The following is a 21,141-nucleotide window of genomic DNA, read 5'->3' on the forward strand; positions in this document are numbered from 1 at the left end:
CTCCTAGTGAAAAAGTTTTTCCTAATATCCAACCTAAACTTTCCCCACTGCAACTTGAGACCATTACTCCTTGTTCTGTCATCTGGTACCACTGAGAACAGTCTAGATTCATCCTCTTTGGAACCCCCTTTCAGGTAGTTGAATAAGGGCGGATTTGTTAGCTGCTTTCTTCTCTTTTGTAGACTAAACAATCCCAGTTCCCTCAGCCTCTCTTCATAAGTCATGTGCTCCAGCCCCCTAATCATTTTTGTTGCTCTCCGCTGGACTCTTTCCAATTTTTCCACATCCTTCTTGTAGTGTGGGGCCCAAAACTGGACACAGTACTCCAGATGAGGCCTCACCAATGTCAAATAGAAGGGAATGAGCACGTCCCTCGATCTGCTGGCAATGCCCCTACTTATAGAGCCCAAAATGCCATTAGCCTTCTTGGCAACAAAGGCACACTGTCGACTCATATCCAGCTTCTCGTCCACTGTAACCCCTCAGTCCTTTTCTGCAGAACTGCTGCCTAGCCATTCAGTCCCTAGTCTGAGCAGTGAATGGGATTCTTTCGTGCTAAGTGAAGGACTCTGCACTTGTCCTTGTTGAACCTCATCAGATTTCTTTTGTCCCAATCCTCTAATTTGTCTAGGTCCCCCTGTATGCTGTCCCTATCCTCCAGCGTATCTACTGTGCTGCCCAGTGCAGTCGTCTGGGAACTGACCTTGTTCTTGAAGACAGAGACAAAAAAAGCATTGCGTACATTAGCTTTTTCCACATCCTCTGTCACTAGGCTGCCTCCCTCATTCAGTAAGGGGCCCACACTTTCCTTGACTTTCTTCTTGTTGCTAACATACCTGAAGAACCCTTCTTGTTACTCTTAATATCCCTTGCTAGCTGCAACTCCGAGTGTGATTTGACCCTCCTGATTTCACTCCTGCATGCCTGAGCAATATTTGTATACTTCTCTCTGTACAATCTTCCACTTTTTGTAAGCTTCTTTTTTGTGTTTTAAGATCAGCAAGGATTTCACTGTTAAGCCAAGCTGGTTGCCTTCCATATTTACTATTCTTTCTACACATCGGGATGGTTTGTTCCTGCAACCTCAATAAGGATTCTTTAAAATACAGCCAGCTCTCCTGGACTCCTTTCCCCCTCATGTTATTCTCCCAGGGGATCCTGCCCATCAGTTACCTGAGGGAGTCAAAGTCTGCTTTTCTGAAGTCCAGGGTCCGTATTCTGCCGCTCTTCTTTCTTCTTTGTGTCATATGTGATATTGATCCACTCTTATTAGGCTTTGTTTTAGCTTGTCCAGATTAGTGTCTTCCTCAAAAAAGTGTGCCGAAATGGGAGAATTAAGTCAAAAATTCAGTTTAAACTTGTGGTGATTTTCACGTCTCTTCTCATGAGGAAGTAGTGCTGGTACAGTGGACGTGTAGTGTGGTATCTCATTGATGTGGAGCCCACAGATCTACAGAAAATGCTTGCTTGTAGATCCCTGGTTATTCACATGGACTTCTCGTCTGTTGTATTACCTTCCAGCTGCATCTTTACCTAGCAAAATAGCCCATTTGTAGTTCAGCTGCCGTTGTCCCTCCCTTCTGTGCTTGAGTTCTATGATCGCTTGTTCATAGGGTTAGATTCTTGTACCTGTAAGTGGAGGATTCTTAACAATCAGCTGGGGTAAGGGAGCCAGAAAGCTGACTTTATTCAGCAGCAGAGATTTCCTCTGAAGTGGAAGGAATCCCTGGCTGATTGTATCAAACCTCCTTGCAGTTCCAGTCACGGGGATTGTTGCTGGACTGCTCTTGCAGTTCCAGCAATCCTTGGCTGGCCTCTTGGGAATTGTTACCATCCAGGACAAGTTAGAGTAGCCTCAGGGATGCTCCAGCATGTTCTCAGGGCTGAACTGGTTCCGAGTCCGTTCTAGGCTTGGCATACCAGACAAAACATACCATAAAAATCATGCTCTAAAAGTTTAGCAATCCTCACTAAAGGGTTGTTCTGCCATACATTTATGTGTAAAGTTCAAGTCTTTTAAGGCCTCCTACTTTAAGCATATTGGCAGAAGTTCTTCCTGGGTATATGAGAGTAGCAAGCATTCGCATGTTCCTATTTACTTTTAGTTCAAGATGTTTATGATTGAAGTACACGATAGCAGGAAGAACATAATCCATTGCTTAACTATACTTTCATTAGCTGGAAACGTCCAAATACTCTGCATTTAAAAAAAAAAAAAAAGCCTAAGAAGGCATACTTGATGTAGTAATCCTATGTAATATGTTCAATTTTGTATTGAATTGTATGGAAAGATTATTAAGATTTTGGATCTTCTAGACACCCTATCCAATGGCAAATCTCCTGGCATGCCTTCTTCCTTTAGGAGTGTTTTAAATATAGAAAATGAGGTTTCTGTTAGAGGCAGAAATAGCTAGGAAAAGAAACGGAACTCCTTGAAATCCCTTCTCTGAGCTATAGGGAGAGAAATCGAACAATTGCTACCTTCTGCTCCTGGCAGTTCCTCTGCTGTGGCAAGATATGTCCCAGAGTCGTCATAGCTGAAGACTGACTTAACCAATAAAAAAGACTTTTCTTTTTTTGGGGGTGGGGGGAGGAGGGAGAGCTCAGTGGTTTGAGCATTGGTCTGTTAAACCCAGGGTTGTGAGTTCAGTCCTTGAGGGGGCCATTTAGGGAACTGGGGTAAAAATCTGTCTCGGGATTGGTCCTGCTTTGCGCAGGGGGTTGGACTAGATGACCTCCTGAGGTCCCTTCCAACCCTGATATTCTATTTTTCTATGATTGTTTAATCCATTGAAGAAGACACGGTCCATTCACTAAAGAGTTTATATTCAAATGTAGACAGGCACTACAGTTCAGCTACATAATACACTACCTTTAATCTATAGATAGTAATGTCTATTTTTAATACTATACTGTTAACGACTAGAGTTCATTTTTTAGATTATTTTAAACCAATTATCAAAACAATTGTAAAAATAAATAAAAAGTTAGGATTACAACCAGAAAAGGCAGATGGAAATGGTTAGTCCACTAAATAAAGAAAGTACACTCAAAGATTGATTGGAATATCCCAGTGAGTATGGACATTAAACAGATTGATTTTTTTTATTTTTAACTCTCATTCCTAGTTCATGCTTTTTATTTATTTATATTGTTGTAGCAATTTCTTGGGTGTTCTCCACACATACAGGAACAAACAGTGCCTTCCCCCAAAGAGTTCACAATGTAGACATGGCTATTTTTTAAGGAAGAGATGCTTCCTTCTATCCACTTCAAAAGAACAAACAAAAAAATAAAGCCTCTTCTATGAGAAATAGTAAAGCATGCAGTCATGCAGACTTTTGCATGTACTTTGTTCAAGGATAATTATGACAGTGGTCCTACCAGTGATAGGGCAGTAAAATATGTAGTTCAGATATCTTTAATTGTATTTCAGATGCACCTGAAGATACACACTACATTTCAGCTAGTGTACTATCTACTAATGAAGTAATTCAGAGGCAACTATGGCTTTAATGTTGAAAAGTAGCCATGTCAAACTATCACTAACATGAGCTAAATTTGGGGGAGGTACAAAGAGAGAGACTTGTGAAGAGATTGTGACAAAATGTGCAGAAAAGAAGAAACTTGTACTTCTATTAATGTGACAAATCTGAAATAATTGAGACAGTAGGAAATAAAACGTTTGTCCCTATAACTAAAGAGAATTTAGAATATGGGCTAGGTAGTTGTTGGGACAGAGGAAGTAGAGCAAGAGAAGATCGTGAATGCCTCCTTTCTAATAGAGCAACATGATGCCAAATCGGTTCCTTCAGCCCAACGTAAGACTTGACAGACAAATTTCTTTTTCACTATTGCTGGACAAAGCTGACTAAATAGATAAATCATAAAGGGAGTACCGCAAGGCCATATTATGGAATCAGTAAACTGAAATATATTATTCTATCCCATGTTCTTGAAATAAACTGCAACTAAAACCAAAAGTTCAACTATTGAACATGGGAGCTAATAGAGCAAATGCCAGAAAAAAAGATCACCTGTAGATATATACTTGATATTTTTTGCAGTTTTCAGGATACCCAAAGTGATTTTACATAGCCAGGTACTTCCAAGTTAAGCAAATAATATGGGACCAAATTCAGAATGAAAGTATTAGTGTCAGTCATACTAGCAATATCACCAGAAGATTACTTCAGTAGGTATCAGCTGAAACTGTCTATTCATTCCTATCTGTTTGAGGGAACGTGGTGTTCTGGCTTGACATAGCTGATGCCTCAGAGAATATTTTGAAACTTGGTTTACCAACAGGTCAGGCTACAGCTTGTCATCAGAACCTCATGTCACTGCATCCATTAGATGGTAGATTATATGACTGAATAACATTAAGGTGTCTTTATTGTTACATCCTCAGAACTGACACTAGATGCCTGAAAAGATGGCTGATGATCCTTTAAACATGTTAGTACCAGTGCAAGAAAGGACTGCAGAACACCGTCAGTTTTCTAGAATTAAGATCAGCATCTCTTGCTACAAGATTCATCTCACTACAGAATTGTTTCCAAGGCAGCAACTCTTAAGAAATTACTCATTCTTACAAAGCCCCAACTCTTCCACAAGCATAATTAGTAGCCATCTCACTAACACTCAAATGAAACCACTCTAGAATCTGCTGAAAAATAGTGTGGTAGGGGTTTTTTTTGGTAGGGTTATGGGGAGAAGAAAATGAGAATATGATGGTAACATGGAGCCAACACTGGTCCCGCTTAAAAAAACAAATAAACAAAAAAACCAACCCTTTTTTTATTTAAAAAGGAACTTTTAAAAATGAGTAGAAATGAATGTTAAGGGGTGAGTAAATTCTGGATGGTAGCCCCACTTACTTGCGGCAAAGCAGCAATCACCAGCAGATTTGATCTGCAGTGGTGGGATTCCTAAAACATAGTGTCTCCAGAAAGATACGTCCGGTTGAGGCTTAAGAAAGAGATCTCAAGCGTGGCCATCACCTATAACAGGGATAAGCCCTGGTGGGCCAGGCCAGTTTGTTTACCTGCCATGTCTGCAGGTTCGGCGGATCGCGGCTCCCACTGGCCGCGGTTCGCCGCTCCAGGCCAATGGGGGCGGCGGGAAGCAGCGGCCAGCACATCCCTTGGCCCGCGCCGCTTCCCGCTGCTCCCATTGGCCTGGGATGCCGAACCGCGGCCAGTGGGAGTCTCGATCCGCCGAACCTGCGGATGCGGCAGATAAACAAACCGGCCCAGCCCGCCAAGGTGCTTACCCTTGCAAGCTGCGTGCCAAAGGTTGCCGACCCTGGCCTATAACGTTAGGGCTTTAAAAACTATCATCTGTCACTTTAAGCAGCCAAAGTTTACATATGATGGACATAATATGGTGGGTGATGTCAAACCAGCAACTAATTATTGTGCTGCATTCTGAATTAAATTCAAGAGATAGCACTACCCTGTTGAAAGTGTGACAGTAAATCAATCCTTATGTTGATAAGTGCAGAACAGGTGCAGCCTCTGCAAATAGTGAACCTGAAAATATTTAAATTCCATGTCCAGTACATAGCTTTCTTTAAAAGGGACATGGTCAGAATTCCTGGTTGGGATTCTTAATTTTACCACCTCTGACCAAGTATTACCAGTATGAGGATATGAAAAGGAGAGATCGCTATTGACTACCTTTGCCAAACAGCAAAACTTCTCTTTTCCCAGAACAAGGCAGTTTTGACTCATCCACCCATCACAAAATATTTCTTCAAAGCAGCGAGCAGACGTGCATGATTCTCAGCGTTGAGAGAAAGTTAGTCAGCAGTAGCTTGCTGATGATCTTCTCTCATGCATTTAGATAGACACTTTTTAGCAAGAACTTATCACCTATCAATCGGTCCTTCAGCCCTCATATAGATTGTGCCGATCTCAACAAGTTGTCCATTCGTCTCTCATTCTGGGCTTCCTTCTCTATATGCTCCCATGCCTTTTCATGATAAAATCTTCCTATCTCTTTGGAGATCGGCTGAGTGGTGGTTTCAGTTCCCATGGGTACCACTTGGTGACAGCTACAGTCCATCGATTGTCAGTGAGCCTCGCTATATGCCCTGCTCATTGCATTTTATTGTACCTGCTTTCAACAACGACACCCTGCACTCCACTCTGCTGTCGGATCACTTCATTGGGGACTCAGTCACAGATTGAAATTCCCCAAATTCTTTTTCCCCCCTCCTCTCCGTGATAGAGGAGCAACAATTGTCTATCTTCATTAGCTCCCATGTTTTGCTACCATACATTGCCAGTAGTACTGTTGAGTTGAAGAGGTTGGCCCGTGTTACCTTTTTGATTTCCCCCCCTCTTCCCCTCCCTCCCGGAGGACGTCCTTGATAGAATTGAATGTGCACCAACCAGCTTTATTTCTTTGTGAGAGTTCGTCTTCCTGATCATGGTGCATGTTAATTTTTTGGCCCAAATAAACTTATTGCTCAACTTCTGTTATTTGGACTTTTGGCAAGGCATCAGACGGCATAAATTTTGTTTTCTGTAGTTTGTTAGTGTTTTCGGTAATCAACACAATATTGTCCGTGAATCTGAGGTGATTTAACTGCTCTCCATTGAGGTTGATTCCACCCTTCCAATTAATCCACCTCATTACCATTTCGAGACAGTCTGTGAAGAGTTTTGGTGAAATAGTGTCTCCTTGCTTCACACCTCTTTTGACTGGGATGTGAAGGGGAGTGTCGAACAGCATTATACCTGTAGTGCAGTCAGAGTTTCTTTCCTTTAATGGTCTGTAGTTTGTGTCGATGCCCTACTCTGCAAGCTCTTTCAGCAGTCCATTTAGCTCCACACTGTCAAACGCTTTTTCATAGTTGACTAAGGCAATGCATAAAGGGAATTTGTATTCTCTTGGGCACTCCAACAGCTGGTTTATAGTGAAGATATGGTCCATTATGCAGAAATTCCTTCAAAAACCTGCCTACTCTCTCAGCTGCTGCTTGTCCAGACTCTTCAAGAGTCGGTTTGTTATTATTTTGGTGAACAGCTTGTAGACAGGTGAGAGCAGGCATATTGGATGATAGTTCTTTAGATCTTCACGATCACCCTTCTCATACAGCAAAATGGTGTTGGACACCTTCTAACTGGAAGGTGATCTTCAGCATTTCCAAGTAATGGCTAAACCTCTGAGCAAGGGTTTCCCTGATTCTTTTTGACAAAGAGAGGAAAGATCCTTCTGGGATGCTCCATATAAAATCCCCTAGCCATGAGACACTTGTCCATCTCATTCGGTGACAGCAGCACCATGTGCTGTCAATCTACCACCAAAGAATTTGCACTGTAATCTGTCTCGCATGAGGATACATCATTCATTGCAGCTTTTTCCCTTTTGTATTTTGGAGGTGGCTTGCTAAATCTCTTCCTTCTGTCCACCACCTCTTCCCCAACCCTTTGGAAAAAGAAATGGTAAACTGCCATTTGCAAGATAAACCCAATGGTATATTTGAAGCTGCTCTGGTAATGGCAAAAAGATATTATTTTCTTGATTGACTTGCTCACAGTGGAGCAGAATAGTAGTGCTGTGCTATTTGACTAGTTTATTTTTTTTAAAGTGTTCAGGATTGGGTAATGGGTAGAGCCAAAAATGAAGATATTTTTCTGGCAAGTGCACTTTAAAATAAAAATGCTCACTTTTATGGTTATTATCCATTTAATGCTTGTTGAAGTAAACAAAAACCCAGTTGACATATGAAATGTTTAATTATGTACGTCTCTTGTAACTTCTCACTATGATAAATTTAAAATGAACTCCTTTAAAAATGAGAATAGTAAACTAAACAAGGTTATGCATAATGTAGCATAGGTATCCTGTTTTATAGCATGCTTCAGATTTAAATGTTGAATTTGATCAGAAAAGAGTTTCTGATGTTTTTAATTTTTTATATATCCAATGAGTGAGTGTATATTTTTGCATTTGACTACAAAAGGTGGTCTTTTATCAGGCCAGATGTATAAGTGTAATTCATATTTCTGTTAAACCGTACAAAAGAAAAAGGAGTTCCTAAATGACACTCTGGTTACTTTCTCCAGACTTGAGGAAGAGCTCTGTGAAGTTCAAAAGCTTGTCCCTTCCATGAACAAAAGTTGGTTCAATAAAAGATATTTCCTCACCTTCCTTGTCACCCTGGGACCAATACAGCTGCAACACTGCAAACTAAACTTGAATGCACTACTTAAATAAAGTAGATTATACCAAAATGCATGTAAAGGGAATTATCAACAGTCCGTTAATTTTAGCAATATGTTGCCTCATAGCCCAGCTAAGAGAGAGAACTGATATGTTTGTTTGAAAAAGTACACCAGATTATCAGCTTCTACGCCTGTTTAATACCCCCGCATGTACTATACTGATTTCCATAAACTACAGGACAACACTAGGACATGGTCACAGGCTTAGGATAGTAAGAGACAAGCACAACTTGGTGCCATTTTAACCCAGTTTTGTGGTCTTACAAACCGGTAAAATGTTATATCCTTTCAGATTTAAAATAAAGGTGGGGAGGGCATACAATTGAGTGTAGTGGTAGAAAAAGACATTCATGCAGCCAGTAAATTAGCTCCATGCTTATCAATAGTTTTATCATAGTTTCAAATTTATAGGCATTTTTAGAAATACAACTCCGTGGTATTAGACACTGCATCAGCATAGCACTTTCTGGGGCATAACAGATCTGGAAGCTGACTGTGACCCTGATCCTGCACATGACTTATGCATATGTTTAATTTTATGTCATTAGTCTCAGGAAAGTCAATTTAATTTAACTGATGTATTGTACTTGTTAGCATGTTTCATTAGGGAGGGAAGAAGAATAATTGCATCCTGAAGCTAAAGAATGATATTTACATTATTCAAATATAATTTTTAGGTGCGTAAAGTAAGATTAAAACAGTTTTCAGTATTATTCTTTGACTTTATTTTGGTTTGTATAAAATGTGACTATTTCAAGATCCTAGAAGCTTCAAATATAACTTTAAAATATGATGATTGAATAGGTATTGTTATACTGTCCTTCTGGTTTTTGGTTTCACATTTGCCTTGTTAATTTAAGTGATCGATCACTCTTTAAACAATTTTAAAGCCTGTTATAGCTAAAATATAACTCGCCTGAAAGATACTTCTTCATCTCTTTCAAGGACACTTTGATTGTGTGGTCTGAAGCTGAAAATTATGACTTGGCACTTAGCTTTCAAGAAAAAGCTGGATGTGATGAAATATGGGAAAAAATATGTCAGGTATGTTTGAAAAATGGAAGATTATCTGGATGTTGCAGTGTTATGCTTTTGATTTTTATTAACTGTTTTTAGCAATGAGATTAAGCATAGTACTTGTAAGTAAAAAAATACAGAGGAAAAAATTACATATTTGGTAATTGAGAAACTGGTGCTTTCCCCATAAAAGTCTGGTGCTAAGTTTAACAGTTATATTTGAAAGCTCTCCCCAAAACTGTGTTTAAAAGTATCTTTGAGATTCACCCACACTTTCCCTAAAGAAAGTTTGCATAAAGTACAAGTTCATGAAACACGTTAGACAAACACCTGTCAGGAAAGGTCTAGTTTTACTTAGTTCTGCCTTGAGTGCAGGGGACTAGACTAGATGACTCTCAAGGTCCCTTTCCGGTTGTACACTTCCATGATTCTATGAGGTTTTATAACAGTGATTTCATTAGTTACTAATTACTTCATTTTTTTAAAGTGGGAGATACTTCAACATTAAAGTGCATTTTGAAGCTGATTATAGAACCATAGACTAGAGGTTGTATTTGATTTAATCTACCTGTTGTCTTTTCCATTTTGTAAGTTTCTTAATGCTAGTCTGTTTTCTCTCCTAATTCCCTATTCTTCATATACATTTTTCTTATCTGAGCATTTCTCTTCCTTCTCTCTCATACCCTCCTGTTTCAGTTGCCTTTCTGCTGTAACAGAGAGAGGGGAACTTGGTTAATTTACTTGAGTGGATTGTTCTTCTGCATATTTGTGATGGAGTCCCTGTGGTGACTGGCAGGGGTTGAAAGATTTATTTGACATCTTTTAGGTTGGGAGTCAAATCTGTACCTCTGTATTCTCCGCCAAAAGTCCTGACCTTTTCAATTTAAAGCAGTTAAACTGTTCATCGTACACTGCATTTTATTTGTGACATGTCAATCAATTTTCTATTTAATACAATTTTTAATGTATTTTACTAGGGCTGATTGAATAGCAGAAAATATATTCACTGCATGTATCTGCTATATTCCACCAGTGTTAATAGTATTTGGCCAGCTATGTAGATGTTTGAATACCACCCAAAGGATTAATCAAATAAATTCATTGAATATTATTACTAATGTCTCGTTTGCTTGATGTTACTTTCTCTGCTTCCTAGCTTCACTCTATTCTTTTTCTTTTCTGTAATAAACCATAGTGTCTCTCTTCTTCCATCTCTTTTTCCCTTTTCTTTCTCTCTCTGCCTCTTATCTCTCCCATCGCTCCTTTATCTGTCTCTTTCCTTTCTCTCCTCCTCTTCTTTGTTCTACATTCTGTCCTGTATATTTTGTCTTATTCCTTCTTCCTCTTCTCCTCTGCAGAATCAATATGTCTTCATACATCTCTTTATACACACATGCATATCATACTCATTTTCTATTTTAGCCTATTGATCTTTTCCCACCCATGAACCCACGATCGGAAATATTGCCAGAGGATTAAAACTGTTAGCTATAGACAGATTCAAAAGATACGGTGGCACCCACTGTTCCTGGGGAATACCCAGGTGAAAAGCCAATCATCCCCAGCTTTGGGAAAATTGAATGTGCTAGTGTTTTTGCCAGGTTGTTTTCCTTGGACTGTGTTTTGAGGCCCCACCTTTTATATCCACCTGTGGCTGGAGGGCATCCAAATTTGAAGCCTTCGAGTCTCTCTCCCCGGCCTTCTTTGACTGCTATGAGGATGGCGAAGTGTTCTCACTATTCTTCCATCCTCTTCCACAGCCTTCTGGCTGCTGCAAGAATGAGATATTTATTGCTATATATCTCCACTAGCCTCCTGGCTGCATCAATGGGGTGAGAGTGTCAACCTCTTCCATTCCCTTAGTTTTTTGGCTACTGCAGATATATTGAACAAAGGCAGAGTATTTGAAACAACCTTCACTTTTTGGGTCCTCTTTCTCAGTGAATAGCACTAGTGCTTGTCTCTGCTGATGTTCAGTTTTTCCAAACTGCAGCAGAACAAAACTTGACTTGATTCTTGTAATTTTCACTACTACCCACAGGTGTAAGAAATAGCAATAAAAGCTGACAAGACTCTGGTCAGTTCATTCTGGTGTAGCTCATGGAAAGCTCTGATCCGCAGCAGAGGTAGTTGAACAAGTTGTATATAGACTTAAGAAGATTGTGCTGCATCAGTTTAATATCTGTTTGTGTTAGAACCTTATATTCAAAACCTTAAGTGTTTGAAATTTTTTTATTTGTAATTGAAAGTTTAGATTCTGCAGAAGATGTTGTTCACCTGGGAACGCTTCTTATTCACCTTGGGCAAGGGGACCTTTCAAGCTCTAGTGATGGACACCCGAGAAATGCTAATAATAATAATGTCTTCCTTTTTCCTGAAGTATTCAGAAAATTCTGCTATTTCTCTATTCCCTATATTTCCAGTTTCCTGACATTTAAGTATTCAGCTTTATACAAACTAATACAATTAAATATCTAGTCCAGAAAATTACTTTGTTTCAAAATCATATATTAATGAATGTGTTCAATGTCCCATACTGTGCCTTTTATGCCAGCATTCAAAAGCACATCAGAACCTGAACTGCATTGTATTTAAATGGCAAACTCTTATTCATGCATTTATTTTTGGCTCCAGGAAGTAGAATCATTGATATTCCAGATCATGCTTTTAATAAAAATATAATCAGAAGTCTTTCTACCATCAAGGAGCGTAATGCGGCTTTTGGCTTTTTTCCTTCACCCTCTGTCCCTTACTGGAAATGCACAGTTTTAGAAATATTTAAAAAAAAAAAATGCCGGTAGAAATTTAAAAAAATTACTTACAAAAAATGTCTCATTGTAATAGGTTCAAGGAAAAGATCCTTCAGTGGATATTACTCAGGACCTTGTAGATGAATCTGAGGAGGAACGTTTTGATGATATGTCATCACCAGGTCTAGAATTGCCATCTTGTGAATTAAATCGGCTAGAGGAAATTGCGGAACTTGTGGCGTCTTCACTGCCTTCTCCATTGCGTCGTGAAAAACTCGCACTAGCTTTGGAAAATGAGGGCTATATTAAAAAGCTCTTAGAAATTTTTCATGTGTGTGAGGACTTGGAGAACCTTGAAGGACTACACCACTTGTATGAAATTATCAAGGGAATTTTCCTTTTGAACAGAACTGCACTTTTTGAAGTAATGTTTTCTGAGGAATGTATAATGGACGTAATTGGATGCCTAGAATATGATCCTTCTTTATCGCCGTCACGGAAACACAGGGAATTTCTGACAAAAACAGCAAAATTTAAAGAGGTGATTCCTATATCTGATCCAGAGCTGAAGCAAAAAATTCATCAAACATACAGAGTACAGTATATCCAAGATATGGTTCTACCCACTCCCTCAGTGTTTGAAGAAAATATGCTGTCAACACTTCACTCCTTCATCTTTTTTAATAAAGTGGAAATAGTTGGTATGTTACAGGTAAGTCTGAAGCTCTTACTTTTTAACGTGGAAAGTTGACTTGAAACTGGCTTTCAGCATCTTAAGATTTTTTTTATATATATATTTTATGCGAGAGATTAACAGAGTTTGGAAGACTGAGCTATAAAGTTGATATTCTGCAATTAAAATGTGAACTTTAGACTTATTACTGTAGAACTTATAATGTAAATGTAACAAACTACATTACAACCTTATTGAGCACAGTTGAATTGAAGTTAGCAAGGTGTACTGAGTATTCTTACCCAGTTGTTAAGCCTTTACTTGTTAAGACTCCAGCCTCTGTAACTAAGAATGAATCTGCCCTAAATCTTTTCATGATTTTATGCCAGGGTAGAATTTTTCTAAAGGTTGAGGCAGCTCAGACAAGTTGTTTGGAAGATGCACATTTAAAAAAATAGTGGTGACTTAGTTTCTTAAACATGTTCCTAATTATTTTGGCTCATAATTGCAAAATGGTTTTGCCTAGAAACTCCCCATCTGTTCTAATGTGTGTCTTGTTTTGAATTTGTGCATTTGTTGAAAAAGTTTTAATGGAGAAATTTAGATATTAAAAACCATTTATTCATGGTGTTCTTACCCACACACATTGCTTAAGTATTCACACTGAACCCTATGAACTGGGCAGAAGTATCAACTTTGTGTAGCACAGTGAGTGCTATGAGGCTTTCATCAGAGCCAGGCAGCATTGGTAAGGCGCACAGATGTGTATTTTATTAATATGTAGTCAGTGGATGCCAGCTTCTTAAACCAAACAAAAGCAAGAAGGATGGAGATAATGGTCGTTTTCCTGGTAACTATGTAGTCTGAAGAAGTGAGCACAGTGCTAAATGTTTCTGCAGACTTGCTGTGACCGGGGTCCTAGTGGGGGCCAGCTATGGTCACTCAGTTAGGATGAACTGCAAAAAATGGGGCAGCCAAACCCCAAAAAGCTAGTGAATATTCCAGTACTTATATTTACCAAGCCAGCGTAAAACAGCTTCTTTATTAACTTACTGGTTACTCAGAAGTCCAAACAACACAGTTCCCTTAAAGTGATCCAGCCTCAGGCCTCCATCCAGGTACCCATGTCAAAATTTCTGTAAATCTTATTTCATCATATAAAAGAAAAGGTTTTACCAGTCCCAAAGGATCGGACACCTCTCAGGTTAATGAATGTTTCAGATCTTACCCAAATACATGCTGCAGCAATTCTTATTAACTAAACTAAAATTTATTCAAAAACGAGAGAGAGTATGGTTAAAAAAATCAATGTACATACAGACATGAGTTCAGTTCATTTAGGTGCAGATTCATAGCAGAGATGGTGAGCTTTGTAGTTGCAAAGAGTTCGTTCAGAAATAGTTAATAGTCCAATGTCCAAATATCGTATTCAGGGCATACCAGCATAACTGGGACCTCAGTCTTGTGAGTCAAACTTCCCCTGATGAATCCTAAGCAGATCTGAGATGACAGAATCAGGATCCAAGGATCTTTTATACAATTTCGTGTCTTTTGACAAGTTGGAGTTCCTCAGGGAACAAAAGGTAATTAGGATGACTTTGAAGGAGGTCCATAACCAGTACTAAGCTATACGAATTAACATAAGGACATTTGTTTGTTCCTCCATCATTCACAGTACATTTCAAAGAGAGATGAATACCAAGATATCCCATGTTTACAATTTATTTAAATGCTAGGATCTTCTTTTGACCTCTGAATTATCAGAAGACAGCATAGACAAGGGACTGTTGATCACATTGTCGACCCTACTCCTACTATGTATTTACACAAAAACAAATATCATCTCCCCACATGTCTTTTGAGGGTTATTTATTTTGCAGGATATCTAACCCTTTCTAGCAATGCGTCACACTTGCCTTATCATTTTAAGTGTAGTTTATTTAGATGAGCCTCAAAACACCCTGTTGAATATCGTTACCCCCATAACAGATGGGGAAACTGTGGCTGAAAGATTAAAATTAATTGCCCATAGTTACATGGGCATCTCAAATCCAGGTCTCCTGATTTCTAGTCAATCTAACTCACTAGACTATGATGCTCCCCAGCTGAATCACTTGATCTCTGAATGTGTTTTCCTGTAGAATGGGGAGAATGATATATGGCCTAAATTTTCAAAAGTTGACTAATAATCTTGGGGTGGCCAGCTTGAAACACTTTAAAGGCCTGATCTTCAGAAAGTTCTCAGCACCCACTCTCTGAAAAATGCCCATTTAGGTGCCTTATGTTAGGCATCCAGGCTCATTAGTCACTTTTGAAAATCTTGGCCTCTTTGTCCACCTCACAGGTGCTTACCCTCCCCCACCCATTGCCATCTTACTTATTACAAAACTGGAATACTGTTTGCTGATGGTCATTTGCTGACCCAACAAACATCAACCACTGACTCCAAGTTACGTGAATTGGATAAGCTTTGGAGAGGAAATTTGGGCAAGAGGAGTTAGTACTGCAACAGTCTCAAGCAGCACGTCATGCATCACGTGTGCAGCTGTCAGAAATAGGAGTATTATCTGTTGTACAGGATGAAGAAGTTGATAGAATAATAGCAAACTAGTTTCTTCTCTACTGTTGGTTTTTGGCTTTAGTCAATGGTGATAGTGTATTGCATGTGGAGTATGGTTGAGGAACTTGTATGCAGGGGGCACAATGAGGCTGGAGTCTTGGTTCTGACATTGACTTGCTATATGACCTTGGATAAGTCACTTGAACCCCTCCTTACTTCTGTTTCTGTTGTCTGTAAATGAGAATAATGCTTATCAACCTCACAGTGGGGCTGTGAGGATTAATGATTTACCTTAAACACACAAACTTGAGTCCTATTAATTGCCCTCTGCAGCTTTGAAAAGCAGAGAGCAGCACTACAGAGCAGAATAAACACCCTTCACTATATCCTAGCTCTTCTGACTTCCACAAAGTACCAAGAGGAAGGGAAAATTCTCAGGTATATAAATTGGGAAGGATTAGAAAATGGAAGATGTTTGGCAGAAACATCTAATTCTGCTTCTATCTGGAGAAAATAAAAGAAGGTAAACAGAATAGTAATGGATGTTTTACACTGTGCTAGAGGGAATGGCTTATTTGGTACATTTTTAAAAAGCTTGAAAAATTTACCAAACATTACTAGCCCAAAGTTTAAACCTACTAACCTGGCTTAAATACAGCTGTGCCTCAAGCCATGCCCCTCCCAAACTGTGTTATCTGAGATTTTAAAACAACAGAAGGCTTTTGAACAGTTAAACTTATCAGGGTGGCAGTCCACCCCCAATAAATTAATTTATGCTGCCCTTTCCTCTTCTTCCCATGCATAGTAAAAGGGTTTGGCGCAGTGTTTTTTAAATTTCTTTTTTCTTTGTGTGAGATCAAAGACTCTGAGGTGAAATTTTAAAACCACCAAGCTGTCTTTTCACTCTTATCTTTTATATCTCCTCCATAGTTCAGTTTACATCTTGATTGATTGACTCATTCATTCCACAGCTCCACACTCTTCCCAGAGTAGGGAAGGGAAGCAAGAAAGAGGAGAAAAGGCAGTGGTGGAGCTAAATGAGGTATAGTTTATGGTGAAGATAAATATGGGATCTGGCTTGAATGAAGGAAAAAATATTGCTATTCACAAGCCATTTGGAGCAGCAGTAGGATAGATGGGAGAGGGCTGCTTTCCCATCTATCCTACAGCTGCGCCAAGTGGCCAGTGAATAGGAATATTTGAAGCCCTCCTTCCCACCACAGCTGCTGTGGCTTATAGTCTGAAGGCTAGCCTTTCTTCTTCTCCCTTTCTCTTTCATTCTCTTTCTGTAAAATGAATGACTACTCTAGCTCAAGTTTAAAAAACATACATGAGTATAGTCTCTCCCACTTTAATTTCTCTTCCACTAATGTACCTCCCTCATTCTTTTCTAACCTGATTTTTATAAGGTACGTACGTCCTCAAGCTGCTCACCTCTGGGATTCTTGACTCCTTCTGTCCTATCCTGTTAAAGTAGCAGTGGCGCTTGGACTGCTATTCTCCTTTCCTTTCCTCCTGAGAAATAGCATACAGCTCCCTGGTTCCACTCACCAGGCAAAATTACTGCTCAGCCTGGTGAGTAAGTTTTTTATGCCTTATAAAAATCAGGTTAGAAATATTTACTTGGAGATACAGTCTGTTTAGGGTTGCATTAGCAAGGCAAAATAAATGAGTTCCATGAAGTTTACTTTGGATTTTTTTAGACAGGACTTTAAAACTGAAGGTCTGTCTGCTCTACGTGAATATAAAAGCCCATTGTATTTTTTGTTAGAGTAGAGGCTTGTCACAATGTAACTGAACAAAATTTTCCTTTCTGACTGTTGTTAATCCTGTGTATTAGTTGGTGGTTGCTGTCCATTGTGGAAGCCATTGTAGTTAGTAGAGTGTCTGGTTCTCTCTCTCCTTTCCATCTCACCACTTCCTGGTGGAGACTGGTGCTGCTGGGGACTGGGGTCTTTTTATAAGCTACCTTTTAATTGAAGAGATCCCTGGACTTGATGTTTGGGGTGCTTCATGATAGTCCAGTGGGAGCGAAGGATGGGGGGTGCTGCGTGCTTGGCTGTCTTCTGTGGACCATGGTAGTGCTTGTGGTGGTGATACTGCTGCTGTTGATTGTAGGTCAGCTTTGGACAACTCTGGGCCCAATGAAGGTGGGTTATACAGGAGCAAAATGGTTCTGCTTTAAGTTTAAATCAGGAATGGGCAAACTACGGCCCACGGGCCAGATCTGGCCTGCGGGATTGGCACCCCTGTGGCGCTGCGGGCCCCATGCCAGGAATGGGGAACTGTGGCCAATGGGAGCTTTGGGGGAAGTGCCCACAGGGGAGGGCAGCACACAGAGTCCTCTGCCTCTCCCCCCCCGTGTCCCCCCACCCCCCCCCCCCCCCCCCCCGGGGCCGCAGGGACATGGTGCTGGCAACTTCCGGGAGCGGCGCGGGGCCAGGGCAGGCACGGAGCCTGTCTTAGTCCTGCTGTGCGCCACTGCCACCCCAGAGCCACTCCAGGTAAGCAGCACTGGGCTGGAGCCCGCACTCCGAACACCTTCTGCACCCTGCACCACAACCCCCTGCCCTGAGCCCCTTGACGCACCTCTCCTGCACCCCTGCCCCGAGCCCCCTCCTGCACTCCACACCCCCTCCTGTACCGTAACTCCCTTCCCTAAGTCCCCTCATGCACCCTGCACACCACCTGCGCCCCAACCCCCTGTCCTGAGCCCCTTCTTGCACACCGGACCCCCTCTCACACTCTGCACTCCCTCCCACACCCCAGCCCTACATGCATGGCCCTGCATACAATTTCCCCACCCAGATGTGGCCCTCAAGCCAAAAAATTTGCCCACCTCTGGTTTAAATACATGAAGTTATTTAGAATGTATGGCATTATACACTCCATCCACAACATCTGTGCCTCTTCTCTTGCCACCTGTGCCTTTCTTCCCTGACATAACCCTGCCGTTCACACCAGACTCGGACTGACTGTGACGAGGAGCCTGGGGTGGGTGGGAAGGGCCTGGCTGGAGTGGACAGAGGTAAAAGGGAATCGGGCTTAGGGGAAACAGGAGCTCAAGAGTCCACTAGAGCAGTGGTTTTCAAACTTTTTTTCTGGTGACTCAGTTGAAGAAAATTGTTGATGCCCACGACCCAATGGAGCTGGGGATGAGGGGTTTGGGGTGTAGGAGGGGGCTCTGGGTTTGCGGGAGGGTCAGGGCTGGGGCAGGAGGTTGAGGTGCAGGAGAGGTTATGGGCTGGGGGTGCAGGTTCTGGGGTGGGGCCATGGATGAGTGGTTTGGGTGCAGGAAGGGACTCAGGGCTGGGGCAGGGAATTGGGGCACAGGGTTGGGGTGCGGGCTTACCTTGGATGGCTCCTGGTCAGTGGCACAGCGGGGGTGCTAAGGCAGTTTGTTGCTTATCCTGGCACCATGGACCATGCTGCGCCCCGGAAGCAGCCAGCAGCAGGTCCGGCTCCTAGGCAGAGGCGTGCAAGCGGCTCCACACAGCTCTCGCCTGCAGGCACTACCCCCCCTTCCTCCCAGCTCACATTGGCCGGTTCCCAGCCAATGGGACTGTGGAGCTGGTGCTCTGGGCGGGGGCAGCGCGTGGAGCCCCTTGGCCCCCCCCACCTAGGAGCCAGACCTGCTGCTGGCTGCTTCCGGGGCACAGCATGGTGTCAGAACAGGTAGAGACTAGCCTTAGCTGGGCGGCATCGCCGATGGGACTTTTAACAGCCCAGTTGCTAGTGCTGACAAGAGCCACGACCAAGTGCCTTACGTTCTGCGACCCAGTACTGGGTCACAGCTCGCAGTTTGAAAACCACTGGACAGTGCATGCTACTCTACAGAATGTGGAATGGAACCCTAGATTCTTGAGTCTCAGTATTCCTCTGCTGTCAGAAAATATTTGTGGAACCAAGTGGCAAATTGTGTCTCATCCCCCTCTAGTGGCTGCTCTACACAGAGGGTAACTTACTGCTACTATCAATTACTCCATTAGCTCATGTGGCCCTGCAGATGACCTATGTCAGTATCAATATTATGCCACCCGATAGAATTTTGTTTTTTTTTCCAGTTTTTCTTTTTTTAAAAACCTAAGACATTGCACATATAAAAGTATTAGGGCTATCAGACAATTTAAAAAAATAATCAGGAGATTAAAAAAAAGTTGCAGTTAATCATGGTTTTAATCAGACTGTTAAACAATAGAATACCAATTTAAATGTATTAAATATTTTTGCATGTATTTCTACATTTTCAAAATATATTGATTTCAATTACAACACAGAATAGAGTGTACAGTGCTCACTTTATTTTTTATTACAAATATTTGCACTGTAAAAAATAAATAGTATTTTTTTCAGTTCACCTCATACAAGTAATGTAGTGCAGTCTCTTTATCATGAAAGTGCTACTTACAAATGTAGGGTTATTTTTTTACATAATGGCACTCAAAAACAAAACAATGTAAAACTTGAGCCAAAAGTCCACTCAGTCCTATTTTTTGTTCAGCCAATCGCTAAGACAAACAAGTTTGTTTACATTTATAAGTGATAATGCTGCCCAATTCTTATTTACAATGTCACCTGAAAGTGAGAACAGGCATTTACATTGCACTATTGTAATATAAAGTGAGCACTGTACACTTTGTATTCTGTGTTGTAATTGAAATTAATATATTTTGAAAATATAGAAAAATTTCCAAAATATAATAATAAATGGAAATTGATATTCTATTGTTGTTTAACAGTGCGATTAAAACTGATTAATAGCAACTTTTTTTTAATCTAGTTAATTTGTTTTGTGTTAATCGGTTGAATTGACAGTCCTAGTTGCAAAGTCAAGTGTTCAAAGGTGAAAAAATGCCAGAATTAAGATTGCCCCCATGTGCATATATATTATAATACAGTATTTATTTACATGATGAGGCCTCAGCTGTGCCCAGTTCTGGGTACCACAGTTTATGAAAGATGTGGACAAATTGGAGAGAGAGTCTAGAGGAGAGCAACAAAAATGATAAAAGGTTTAGAAAGATTATAAAAACTGGTCACATTTAGTCTTCAGAAAAGAAGACTGAGGGGGACTTGATAACACTCTTCAAATACGTTAAAGGCTGCTGCAAAGAGGACTGTGATAAATTGTTCTCTATGTCCACTGAAGAGGTAATGGGTTTAATCTGAAGCAAAGGAGATTTAGGTTAGAGGAAAAACTAACTATAAGGGTAGTTAAACTATGGAATAGGCTTCCAAGGGAGGTTGTGGAATCACCGTCACTGGACTTTTTTTTTTTTTTTAAGAATAGATTAGATAAACACCCAGCAAGGGTTTACTTTGTCATGCATCAGCACCGGGGGCTGGACTTGATGACTTCTGGAAATCCCTTCCAGCCCTGCGTTTCTATGATTCTATAGGTTTCAGAGTAACAGCCGTGTTAGTCTGTATCCGCAAAAAGAAGAACAGGAGTACTTGTGGCACCTTAGAGACTAACAAATTTATTAGAGCATAAGCTTTCGTGGACTACAGCCCACTTCTTCGGATGCATATAGAATGGAACATATATTGAGGAGATATATATACACACATACAGAGAGCATAAACAGGTGGGAGTTGTCTTACCAACTCTGAGAGGCCAATTAATTAAGAGGGAAAAAAAAAAAAACTTTTGAAGTGATAATCAAGCTAGCCCAGTACAGACAGTTTGATAATAAGTGTGAGAGTACTTACAAGGGGAGATAGAGTCAATGTTTGTAATGGCTCAGCCATTCCCAGTCCTTATTCAAACCGGAGTTGATTGTGTCTAGTTTGCATATCAATTCTAGCTCTGCAGTCTCTCTTTGGAGTCTGTTTTTGAAGTTTTTCTGTTGTAATATAGCCACCCGCAGGTCTGTCACTGAATGACCAGACAGGTTAAAGTGT

At 40.7% G+C, this 21,141-nt stretch overlaps 1 protein-coding gene across 2 annotated transcripts in view; it reads left to right on the forward strand.

Moving 5' to 3' along the window:
• PPP4R3A (protein phosphatase 4 regulatory subunit 3A) overlaps positions 1-21,141 on the forward strand; it is a 70,219-nt gene that overhangs the window by 17,852 nt on the left and 31,226 nt on the right. For both annotated transcript variants that reach the window (XM_034768543.1, XM_034768544.1), the window contains exons 3-4: positions 9,183-9,281; positions 12,099-12,716. In XM_034768543.1, the coding sequence (XP_034624434.1) occupies positions 9,183-9,281; positions 12,099-12,716 (717 nt within the window). The remainder of the gene's footprint in view (positions 1-9,182; positions 9,282-12,098; positions 12,717-21,141) is intronic.

The sequence above is a fragment of the Trachemys scripta genome, chromosome 4 (assembly GCF_013100865.1).
Source record: "Trachemys scripta elegans isolate TJP31775 chromosome 4, CAS_Tse_1.0, whole genome shotgun sequence".
NCBI classification, from domain to species: Eukaryota; Metazoa; Chordata; order Testudines; family Emydidae; genus Trachemys; species Trachemys scripta.